The sequence below is a fragment of the Leptodactylus fuscus genome, chromosome 1 (assembly GCF_031893055.1).
Source record: "Leptodactylus fuscus isolate aLepFus1 chromosome 1, aLepFus1.hap2, whole genome shotgun sequence".
NCBI classification, from domain to species: Eukaryota; Metazoa; Chordata; class Amphibia; order Anura; family Leptodactylidae; genus Leptodactylus; species Leptodactylus fuscus.
Genome location: NC_134265.1, coordinates 99,913,896 through 99,927,079, shown reverse-complemented (window position 1 = coordinate 99,927,079; position 13,184 = coordinate 99,913,896). Strand labels below are relative to the sequence as shown.

Here is a 13,184-nt window from a genome sequence, read left to right as displayed (position 1 = left end):
GAAAAAAAAAAAAATGACAACAGATCTCTTTACAGGTCTTACGCATTTTTATGGGACTTATACTGATGTCAGGGCCCTTAACATGATGATTTTTCTTATTGAAACCACCATGTTGGCTTTTTATTTCATTGAGGTCAAGCGAAGACAGATTGAAAACTGATGTAAATTGATCTCCATTTGTCATCAGTTTTTCAATCAGTTTAAACCAATTGCAAAACAATAAAAGCATTGCACCAGGTCAGAAACTAAAGAGTGGTTGGCCAACCACATTATTTCCATAAAAACATGAATATTATCATGCTGTCATGGCTGTGTGTTCAAATATGTGGATAAAACTGTTACCCATGTAACAACATACTTACTACAAGTGGTTAAATGTGGTTAAAGGGATTCTACCATTAAAACACTTTTTTCTAGTTGACACGTAGGAATAGCCTTAGGAAAGGCTATTCTTCTCCTACCTTTAGATGTCTTCTCCGCGCTGCCGTTCGGTTGAAATCCCGGTTTTCTTCAGTATGCAAAAGAGTTCTCTTGCAGCACTGCGGGCGAGGCCAAGCGCACAAACAGCACTGGGGGCATCCTCAATGCTGCAAGAGATATGTCCAGTGCTGCCTTCATCTTCTTCAGGACTGGCCTCTCCCCACAACTTCTTCCAGAGCTGGGTTTCAATCTTCTAGGCCTCGGGCAGAGCAGACTGTGCATACCCATGGCCACAAGAAAAATGGCCGGAATCCACGGCAAGAAAGGACAGCTTGCTTCTTTTTTCTTCCCTCTTGCAGAAAAATGAAGTGAACAGCTCCCATTGAAATCAATAGCCTATCTTCCTATCAGGTCAAGGCGGGTTCTTCCTCAACATTTATTATTTGCTCACATTCACATTGGTGCTTGCTATTGCCTTTTGTGTATTCCTGACCTATAGCTTTTCCTTTGACTACTCTCTTAGATTCCGATTCTGTGCTGCGTTGCTCGACTGTTACCGACCCCTTGGCTAACTGACCTCCCTTTTGCTGTTGTTTGTCTTGTCTGCGTTCTGTGTCAATAGGAAGTTCCGTGACCTAGGAAGGGCATGTTGACCAGTTGTCACCTGTCAGGATAGGCAAGCAGGAAGGGACGGGGGGTGGGGGGGATGGAGGTTCAGCTTAGGGCTCACTGTCTTGTCCTGCCCCTCCCTACAGGGTTCAGCAGCAGCTACTGGGTAATTGTTCATCTAGCAATTCCTTTACACTAAAGATAATGTTAGGCCTATTGAAAGCAAATATTTTTTAATTGATTTATCTTATTTACAAGGTCCACAATAGTTACATCCACTGGTAGTCCTTTGGATTCCATTTCCATTCGATTCTTTACCGCACTCAAAAATAAAATGACAAAATAAGGAAAGCATCGTGTAAACAGTAAGATTCTGGCACTCCATTATTAGGAGCCATCATGTCTTTCCCATCTCAGCTTCAGTTCTTTTTATAAATACCTTAACAATATCCAGCTATGTTCTCTCAATTGTATTACTTTTTAGCCTATAGAAACTGGAATATATCACCCTATAAATCCACAGGCTGCTAAATACTTTTACAATTGCTGCAATTTTCTCAGAGAGAGTTGACAAGTATGAATAACGTGATTTCTATATGAAAAGGCAAAGAATAGAATCCATCAACATGTCTGTTTGATGTACTACGTAAATGGGTTGGATTTTATGCTGACAAATTTTGGAGAGCTGTGATCATGTAATTGCATCTTAAAAGGAACAATGTTCTGTTCCTGCTTTATTCTTTCATTCACACAAGGGTTTTACTGATCTGAAGCGTACTAGTAAAATCTATTCCTGGGCGCTTCTGCACTAAAGTGTTACAGGAGTGTCTATTAATGCAACTGTTATTCCGCTAAGTAACATGCTTATGTATAAAGCTAAGAGATGCATTTGCCCCAAAATGTTAAAACCTGCTGGCAAATATCTTGTCAGCCTGCCAGGACTGTGAAATATACATTATAACTAAAGCCTGTATGGAAGCGGATTACTGTCCTACATACCATGCATTAAGATTAAAATGCCAGCCATAAAATCTTCTAGAACACAAGCTATCAAGAGGAACAGTGTGAAGTTTTTTTCCTAATCAGACATCCCTGAAGGCCCAGTAAATCCTAAGTCCTCCCAGCAGATGAATGCACATTTTACTAGCAGACAATTATTAAGTATCTATCAGCGAGGCTGCCAGCAGATTTACTGAGTGATAAACATTTTCTTCCTGTAAAGATTGTTAATCAGCTCCGGAGCATGCTCTGGGTAATGAGAAGGCCGGGCATGTGCTTGGTCTGATTAATGACAAGGGGCAAGCCCCAGTGCTGGCTGCGACATGGAGAGCATCCTTAAATTTGAGACTAAATGCTGTATCGAAACCACCTACATCTGTTTATCACAGAGCACAAACACGCACCGCAGTGCTAATTACTGCGGACAATTGCAGCAACAGCCCATTATAGCTGGGAACAAATGCACGCCTCTGATGATTGATATGGGAGATTGTGTGCCATGTAAATGCCTTTTTTTTATAAATTGAAGTTATTTTCACTGTTTCTGTAGATGTAAGGGCATATCCATATTATGAAGGGTTAACTAAAGAATGAACATTTCTAATGTCATTGTCGATTTGGACTCAGCAAGCTGTGGCTGCAAGTTGCTTTGGAAAAAATACCGAAAATCAGTGGTTTATACTATGGCTTACCAGTAGTACTAGTCATAATTGCAACCTGCAACAATAATTGACATGCTATGGGTCTGAAAACCTACAGTGCAAAGTGACTTGGGTTATTTGCATCATGTGGATGAGTGCTGCTACTGTAGATCATAGTGGGTTCTCCACTGGGGATTTCACAACAGCATATCTGGCATATATGTCCTCATCAATGTGTGGTTTAATATTATGTAAGGTCCATCCTTCTGACAGTGGGGAGATATCAGTGGTGAAATTAATGGCACCGATAACTCCAGCACCGGGGCACATACCGGGAAAGATAATAGTGCGTTGAATTCAGCACAGTTTCAGTTTTCCTGCAGTATATATAACCGCACATTGATGAGGACATGAAAGGTCCTCTTTCAAAGTATCAACAGACCCCCATTCATTCAGAAGAAACCAACACAGTGTTATTTTGATCTCTGTTAGTTCAGTATATATCTACATATCAGTATTCCAACTATATAGGAAAGTGTAGAAGACCGTATTTTTTTTAGAGACGGTCAAAGATGACATACCCTGCACAGCCACTACTTTGTAGACATTATGCAACATACGCAATATCTGATCAGCAGGGATGTTTAGAGTCAGACCCCCTCCAGTCGGATAGTGATAGTGTAACCTAAAGGTTATTATTAGAGATGAGCGAACAGTGAAATATTCGATATTCGATATTTGTTTCGAGTAGCCCCTCAATATTCGACTAATCGAATCCTATTATAGTCTATGGGGGAAAATGCTTGTTACAGGGGTAGGCAACATTCGATCAAATTGAACTTACCAAGTCCACGAGTGAGGGTCGGGCTGGATTCTCCGAGAAGTCTTCTCCGTGCAGCGTCCCCGCAGCGTCTTCCGGCTCTGAATTCACTCTACCAGGCATCGGGCCTGGGCAGAGCCGACTGCGCATGCCCGCACTACAAGAAAATGGCCGCTTACAGTTAAAGCGGCCATTTTCTTGTAGCGTGGGCATGCGCAGTCGGCTCTGCCCAGGCCCGATGCCTGGCAGAGTGAATTCAGAGCCAGAAGACGCTGCGGGGACGCTGCATGGAGAAGACTTCTAAAGGTAGGAGAAGAACTAGCGTTGATTGGCCGACTGTATAGCATTTGGCCAATCAACGCTGGTTCTGCATCGAATCTTTCCATTCAAATAGCGAGTGGTACTCGATCAAGTACGAGTATTTTGAATACCTTAGTATTCGATCGAATATCTACTCGATCGAATACTACTCGCTCATCTCTAGTTATTGTCATCAACAGTGTGAACCAAGAAAACGCTTCAGCCATCTATATTATGTATGCAAGGACGCAAACTAAACAGACAAAATTAAGATGCCCCCAAAATTGATATCTCCTCCAATTGTAGAGTACATTGGCATATTTTAAATGAAAAGTCCCAAGATCAAAACTCCTGGCTTTGCATGGCTTGAATTTCTAATCAGAAACCAGCAAAATTGGCTGCAGAGTACAGTGGTAGCGAAATGAAAGAGAAACCTTCCCCTTCTCCTAAATCCTCCCTCCGCCCACTTGCTTGTAAAGCTGATTAGCAGATGACAACAGAACCTTTCTGAACTGCTTCCAAAGAACTCCAAATTCTAAGCTAATGCTTCTCACTGATGTCAATTCAACTATCACAAGAGCCAAGCTGGACTCTTTGTCAATGTCCTTAACCCAAAGACAATCTTTGACGCGCCAGGTTGTCTTGGAAGCTCCTTGTACTGAGACATGAATCATGATTAAATGTATTCTTCTTGCAAGTTATTTTTCTCCACATACACATTTTGGATTTAATACCGATGATATGTATTAAGTCTGTGTCTAATCCAAATTTAACTGTAATCTATTTATGGCATTCATCCAACAAACCTACAGATGTCACAAAAAGTTCTAACTTAGGTCAATATAAGATGGCATAGAAACTTTTATATTGCATAGCTAAGACATTATTACGCAGATACACACATCACTGTCAGCTAAAAGTAATGTCTGCTAGGAGACCACTGCACAGAACTTTATAACATTTGTATCATATAATACATAGAATTACTAACACATCAGGCATACTATAATATATACAATGGAGATTTACTAAGCAAAATGTACCAGAATTCTATTATACTTTGCACCACATTTATTAGACACTCTTTAGTGTTACTATTGAATATTCAATAGCTGATTATGTTTGAAGTACTCGTGCCCACCATCAGTGCGCCAGGAACCATGGTTTTAACCACAAGGACTCTCTAGTTGTTGCACTGTAGTTGTGATACATTGCTCTCCTGATGAACTGTAGTTAGGGAAATGCGTTGAGAGCAAGAGAGAGGTTAGGGTGGCTCCAATATTATCAGATTGGGAGTCTCTAATTTATCATGACCTCGTTACACTTGGTGTGCATTTGGGAGGAGTGACTACCTAGTATGAGAATTGATTAATACTCCTTTTTTGGTGTTGGTATATGGAGTTTATTACTCCATATATGAGTCACTAATTTAAGCATTCATCCCCGTATTTTGGGTTAGGTTAACCTCACTATTTGAATCATCTGGTATATATTGTTCTCATGTTCATTTATCATGAGACTGAGATTCTAACTGAATAGTTTGTGGATCTCTGACACCTACCCCTCTATGGTGGGATATTTTTTACCCCTTTAGTAGTTATTTAGGACTCTTCTATTCATTATACGTTATATCAGTTCTTCCCAATGAATGTGAGGAGGAGGGGTGGTTACGAAAATGTTTATTCATAATTGGGGGCTATCTCATTTCTTTTCTCTTACCTTTCCCTTTTCTCTTTCTCTCTTCCCCCTTTTGTCCCCCTTTTTTATCCCTTCTTTACCCTTTTCTGTGACTGCTCCATTTTGCCACCCATTCTTTGAGTTTTGTTTCATTTCTTTATATCCTTCTCTGCTCATCTGTCTGTGTTTCCCCTTTTCCGCCCCCTTTCCTTTACCCTTACCTTTTCCTCCTGTTGCCTGTTTGTTCTCCCCACATCTCACAGTATTACCATGCTGAAAGTTATTGACTGAATGAAGTAACCTTATTCATGAATGGTGACTGCCGCTTTTTGTTGCTTCTTTTTTGAGACTATAAAAGACTGTTTCTTTGGCAGAGAACCAACATATATGGGATTAATGAGAGGTAATTGATCCCAATCACCCCACACACACACGTCAGCTTGCATATGATCTCAATACCCTGAAACCTTAATAGGGATGGATCCCCCCCATGTTGCTCCCTAAAATGGGTACTATGAGGTCTGTCCTCCCTCTGATTGATGTTTCCCACATGGACTAATATCCTGCGGTGAAGCTCCCTCCTTGTCTTGCCCACATAGTTCATGGGTCATGGGCAAGATGCAACATACACCAAACTTTTCTAGGGTGAATTGCGGCTTTTCTCTTGTCATCATGTTCCGTTATTATATTGAATTGGTTTTATGAGAAATTGAATCCTGGAACCAAACTGGTTGTTAGTTAAGTGTGGACACATCTTTATGTTGTATGTAAGGATACAGTTGCTTATAATTAATGCTTTCAGGATCTGCATAAAAAATAAAATCATAACCTGATCCCAGCCAATTATTTTATCCATTCTTCATGTCCAGCAGTAACCTCTCAAGAGCATGTGTACCATAGTGGTTGCACACATAGCCACATTGGGTCCTGTGGGATGTGAGATCCAGCCTGTTTTTACTTTGATGGGTGGATGAATGATCAAGATGGTATCCCTTTACATGTTTTGTAATGTTAGAAAACATTACACAAGGGACAAGGAAACCAGACCAAAGGGGAGTTCTACCAACATTCTCCTACAAATGATGAGAAATTGGGAATCTATGAATAGACTCTAGATCTCTAAAAGGAAAACTCTTCATTGCTATAGTCTTCCCTATTTAAACATCTAAAACCATACTATAATAGTGGGTGGAGGGCAATAACTAAATTTTAGGCTAAATGGTCTACTTCTTTGTTAATATGTATTTCCTACCAGTTCCAAGGAAAACATCTTAACACATATCAGTCATTGTGAAACATGAATGAAACATTATGCCATGTTTTCATATACACAAATATCTCACAAATATGTGACAGCAAGTAGTTCATGTAAGTGTCTCGTGTGTGACAGATTCCATTACATATTGCTATGCTGATGTCAGTCGACTGAGATATTTTGTCAATCACCAGAAAACATCCAATGTGCAATGTCATCTGAGTTACATATGCATAGAAATAATGGATGAGGAATATTTTGCAACATAAGACTACTCATAGTAATTGGGGTAATATTCTGCCACTCTGTATACTTGAACATGTTGCATTAGGAAGGATGTTACATCTTGAATATAGTATGCTCTGATGAACATGATGAACATGAAATCCTAACAGGAGAATAATGAAATCCTTGACAACAATCAAGGCTGCTTAGAGAGTAAATAAAATGAAGCCTATAAATCTCCATGTCTTCTATTCCTCCATTTTCTAGAGTAACTCTTATTTAATTAGATCGGTTGTCCTATATGTTAATTTCTGCAAGTCTCTAGAAGAAACAATTCATTGCTATGTAAAATTTCCCTGGAGGTCTGTAAGCCAATGAACTTGTTCTTTTTCCCTTTAACAGGTTTCAGACCGTTGCGACTATGTCTTTGTAAATGGAAAGGAAATGAAAGGAAAGGTTAATGCCATTGTGAATTTCTCCTATCAAAATTTCAAGCCCTCACTAGAAATGACAGTGTGGGTCCCACGGCTTCCTCTGCTGATAGATGTGTCTGACACTGAATTAAATCAGATCAAAGGTTGGAGGGTTCCCATAATGGCAAATAAGAGGTATGTTCAGCGTTATTGTGCTTAACATCAATTTGCACAAGTCATTAGCCCGTGGAATCAATGGCTTCCAGCGCATAACATAAGCATGAACACAGGACTGCTAAATGGGTTCTTAGTATTGATTACCTTACCTAAGGATTAATAGTATCTCCTAACCTCATACGTAAGAGCAACTTGTGTTATACATGCTAGTCATATAATCCTGCTAACGTGTTTATGTCAAATTCAATGCAATCTTGAGAACAGATGTAAAGAACTGCATTTCGTTCAACATCAACATGAAAAACAGTGCAATAAACAGGAAATTGTTGGAAATGACCTTCATTAAAAAAGGTTAAAAAAATCAATACAATACCATATGAAGCTTCATATCTAGAGTAATTAGCATATTTTCTCAGGATTAATAGGGTCATAAAACTGAATCATCAATATTTGTAGTGCTAAATGATTCACTATACACAAAAAATGGGCTTGATTTATCTGTGACTTTTTGCCAAAGAACTATTTTACAGTGTGATTTGTTGCAAGGCATATACAGTTTTGGGTATTACAAAATAAACTCAGATATGCCACAAGTATGATACAATTACAATTACCTTACATTGAAGACTATAGGGCAGATAAACTAATATTGTCTAAGGGTTAGAAGTCCTGGCGCCCCACTAGAATAGTAGATCTTAATTTTTTTATGGTTGTAAATGAAAAGTAGTGTCTGTTTTATAAACCAGCTGCTGATCTTACTCAGTGACAACCAACAACCGTTGGTCATAATGACATATAAAGGAAAAACTGAGATAAATGGTTGAGCACTGTCAGTCCGGTTAGTGACAAGGTATTGGCAGAGAAACTTGATATTTAAATGAATGGGCACACTTTATTGGTTCCAACCGAACGTAAGACAATGGGCTACGCGTTTTGGCACTGAACTGGCGTCTTCTTCAGGCTAACTCCATGTATGTTTCGTTACTACTTCTCGGGAGGTGTGAGCCTAGTCTAGATAGTCTTAAACCGCCCCAGTGTCTAATGCTGTTTTAAAATCTGGTGTACTCTTAGACTTTTCTCTGAGCAGTCCTAGTCTATCATCTAATGGTCACCAATCCAGCTGATTACAAGCATATACCCAATGGAGGGTTTTCACAATCATTTCTTCTAAGTGGCCAATATAGCTCTGTAAAACATAGCCTCTTATTCATCAATAGTCACATAATCTAAGAATGATTTCCTTAAATAATAGAATTTCTAAAACCCCTTTTAAGCTTGGGGACATTTTTAAATCTTCAAACAGCTCCTTTGCTTAGTTATATTAAGATGTCTTCCCTAACTGGCCATGATCTTTATTGACAGAAAGGTACGTGTTCAATAGAGATGAGCGAACAGTAAAATGTTCGAGGTTCGATATTCGCTTCGAGTAGCCCCTCAATATTCGACTACTCTAATCGAATATCGAACTCTATTATAGTCTATGGGGGGGGGGGAATGCTCGTTTCAGGGGTAGGCAACGTTCAATCAAATTATACTTACCAAGTCCACGAGTAAGGGTCAGGCTGGATCCTCCGTGCAGTCTTCTCCTTGCAGCGTCCCCGGGCGTCTTCCGGCTCTTCATTCACTCTGCCAGGCATCAGGCCTGGGCAGAGCCGACTGCGCATGCCCGCACTACAAGTGCAGTCAGCTCTGCCCAGGCCCGATGCCTGGCAGAGTGAATGAAGAGCTGGAAGACGCCGCGGGGAAGCTGCACGGAGAAGACTTCTAAAGGTAGGAGAAGAACCAGCATTGATTGGCCGACTGTATAGCATTCGTCCAATCAATGCTGGTTCTGCATCGAACTTTTACATTCGAACAGCGAGTGGTACTCGATCGAATACGAGTATTTCGAATACCGTAGTATTCGATCGAATACCTACTTGATCAAGTACTACTCGCTCATCTCTAGTGTTCAATTTTCCTACAGTGCCACCATGGAAAAAAAGAAGCCTTAAACAAACTTGACTGTCAATGTGATAAACACTTGTTTTAGCCACTTTCTGGTCTGGATAAGGGTTGTTCTAAATATGAGAATTCCTTTTTTATTTTTCTATACAAGGTGGAGAATAGCACACAATAGACAGAAATACGTACTAAAATCATTTTCCCCAAACCCTATTATTGCCTAAAATGTTTTATTAAGGTCCTTTAAAATAATTATATTTTCCCCTATTTACTGACACTGATGGACTAACGCTGACAATGCTGGACTAATGCACTGATGCTGACTGATGGTGACAGACTGGTGCTGAAGGTCTAATGTTGACTAAAACTAACTGATTGATATTGACAGTAGCTCATAGATTTACATTCACTAACGCTGACTAATTTACGCACTGTCTAAATTGAATCTAAATAATTTTTTTTTTTTTTTTTCAAAGAGCTCTCTTTTACAGTTTGAGAAGTGGGAGAGTAATCTCAATGGGAGAACTGCTGTCAGGGTGGGCTCACACCTGCGCTCATGTCTGCTTTAGGCAATCCTGCTGGTTTTCTGTCTTCTGACCCGAGAAACTGGACAGGGGACGGAAACCCGGCAGTCAGTTTTCAAATGCTATCACTGGAATGGGTTTGCAAAGTGACTGCCCGTGTTTTGTGCTTCTTTATGGCGAAACCATTTTTTTTTTACCGTACAAATAGTCAGACATGCAGGACTTTGTATCCGGTTAAAAAAGAAAAACTGTTTCGCCGCGGACATGCACAAAATGCTCACGGGCGGTCACTTTGCAAACCAATTCAAATGAATGACTGGACCGCCTGAGAGAATAAGTATGTTGTATTTGGTAGCTACTATATTGTATATCTCAAACAAAAGTTTGCACACATCCATCGAGCTGCTTAATAAAATTGCTAAGGTAAAATGATATAACATTCTTTTGCAGACCAGTTAGGGACAGTGATGATGACGACGATGAAGACAAAAAGGGAAGGGGATGTACCCTCCAATATCAGCATGCCATCCTTCGGGTTCTTACCCAGTTCATAGCTGAGTCCTCGGAAACTCCCGGCCAACTTTTGTATCTGCTTGGATCTGACTGGCAAGTGGATATCACTGATTTAATAAGTGAATTTATCCAAATGGATGAGTCTAAAGTTGTGAGCCTTGAAGGACAGATTCTGATTGGACAAGAAGTTGGTATGACCACATTACAGGTAACAATAAAGCACTTGGTCAATGTGTACAATCTCCTCGACAGTAGAATAAGTAATAATACTTCAGTATACTTCCTGGAAAAAAAAATGCTTCCATATTTAGATCATGAAGATTATAGTTCATTATAATAAATGTCTAATTCACAAAGCAACATACATTACATCACATTACATTCACATCACATACATTATGTGCTGAAATATTGAGGATACTTATTTGCCTTCTGTGATACTGTGTTAAGAACTTTTTAATGTTAGTTACAGTTATACGTTTACTGGAATGGTACAACATGGAAAGTTCACTAGTACTTGGATGTACTGTAATAGTCAATATGTAAATTGAGTTTTTTGTCCCGTTCTTTATGCATGGCCAAATGACTGGACCAATCTGCACTAAATTTGGCACATAAATAAGTCAGGAACTTCTGAGGATTTTAGACTGGGTTTCAGCTCTCTAGGCTGTACCATTCTCTGCATACTAAAGAAAAACAAACATAGAAACAATGACTTCCACAACAAGGACCTTCCTTCATATCATATCACATTACCCATATGAGCTAATAGAAGTTCGCAGGTCCTTCATTCTAAATAGCCTCATATACAAAATTAGCATTACAATACAGTTTTCAGTCATACCTCTTGAAGAGGGCTGGCCGTTGACAGGTAATCTTCCTCATTTTGGTGTAATCCTTTGCAGCCACACTTTACACCCTGGACAATGTCAAGTACTTTCTCTAGTCTATTATAAAATACTTCTATTCATTTGTTTTTCTACTTTTAGATACTTTCACCACTTTCTGATGCCATTCTGGCAGAGAAGACTGTGATGGTAGTGGATGAAAAGGTGACTGTCACAGACCTTGGAATCCAGGTGGTAACAGGACTGTCACTTTCTCTTCAGCTTAGCCCTGGAAGTAACAGGGCAATCTATGCAACCACAATCGCCCAGGAGCATTTCAGTTCTCCAAAACAGGTATTATAGCTGTGGCTTATGATTTTCAGATTGTCTACATTTTATGTTATACAAATTTGTTCTTCCTTACTCTTTTTCTCTTGGATGGACATGTCCCAATACATTAAGACTGTATTATAAGATGAATATTTTCTCAAGGCAATCTTTTTTCATGACATTGCGTCACAATATGATATTCTATATGTGCCACCCATTGATTCTGTTGTGAACTGTAGCCTTCCAAGGTGTTGTTAGCATGTCATATTGTATTCAACTGGTACCTTGAGAAATTGGAGCTATCACGCAATGCAGAACTGACTTATAAGGGTATTCCCATGTACATAACCATTTTTACATTTGTAGATAATTAAAAGTCAAACATTTTTGCAAATATAAGTAATATAAACATTTTGCATAGTTTTAAAGATTTTCTCAAGGTCAAAAGTAGGGTTGAGCGATCGTGTTCGGAAAAGATCGGATTCCGATCGGCGATCGAGAAAATTTCACGTCCGCGATCGGAATTCCGAACATGATCTTTTTAGGTGGGATCGAGATTGGTACTATTTCCCACAATGCTTTGCTTAGCCTTCACACTGAGTATACGCTCTGCTCATTCTGAGTGGAGTGTATACTCAGTGTGAAGGTTCAGCTGTGGTTCCATAGGAATGAATGGAAGCAGCCAGCACACAGCCTTAACCCCCTGTGTGCCGGCTGCCTCCATTCATTCTAATGGGAGAATAAACTAACATATCTAGTAGCTACTTACCTCCAGAGATGGCTGCTCCGGTGTTCTTCTTCTTCGCCTCGCTGCCGCTCCATGCTGCTCTTCTTGCCTCGCTGCCGCCGCCGCCGCCTCCCAGGTTAGTGTTTAAAGAGCTAGGAAGAGTTAGGAGAGTGTGGGCAGGTACAGGGCGGGTAGACGTGACATCTCCCCTCCCAGTACCCGCCCACACTCTCCTAATCTGGGAGGCAGTGGGCAGCGAGGCTAGAAGAGCAGCGTGGAGCGGCAGCGAGGTGAAGAAGAACACCGCAGCAGCCATCTCTGCAGGTAAGTGGACACCAGGGGGGACTAAGTAGCCAGAGGATTAAAAAAAAATCCTCTGGCTACTTAGTTATTCACTACACAGCGTGGATTCTAACAATTAAAGCGTTCAATTGTTAGATTCCATGCTGTATAGTGAATAGGACTGCTTTTAAAATCCGATCTCCGATTAATAAAAAAATCCCATTGACTTGCATTGGGATCGGAATTGGGATCGAGATCGGGTTCAAATGAAAAATGATCGGAAATCGGATTTTAAAATTGATCCTGAAAAGTCAAGATCGGCTCAACCCTAGTCAAAAGTTGTTGTCTTGATTGCTTGCCAGTGAATATGACCATGAATTTAGGACCTTTCTAAGGTCAAAAAATCAGCCATGATTTCCTTAATGTGGCCAAGATATCTTCTGATACATGTAATGTCCCTGTTTGATAATCCAACTACAATAAAAAAAAAATCATGGCTGG

At 40.0% G+C, this 13,184-nt stretch overlaps 1 protein-coding gene and 1 long non-coding RNA gene across 2 annotated transcripts in view; one reads left to right on the top strand and one right to left on the bottom strand.

Annotated features, from left to right (window-relative positions):
- Positions 1-13,184, bottom strand: part of LOC142203938 (uncharacterized) — a 1,061,686-nt gene that overhangs the window by 752,973 nt on the left and 295,529 nt on the right. The window lies entirely within an intron of this gene.
- The window catches only part of TMEM132D (transmembrane protein 132D), a 713,376-nt gene that overhangs the window by 661,058 nt on the left and 39,134 nt on the right, over positions 1-13,184 (top strand). Inside the window, exons 6-8 of the mRNA XM_075274815.1 lie at positions 7,349-7,554; positions 10,455-10,725; positions 11,507-11,698. Of these exons, the coding sequence (XP_075130916.1) occupies positions 7,349-7,554; positions 10,455-10,725; positions 11,507-11,698 (669 nt within the window). The remainder of the gene's footprint in view (positions 1-7,348; positions 7,555-10,454; positions 10,726-11,506; positions 11,699-13,184) is intronic.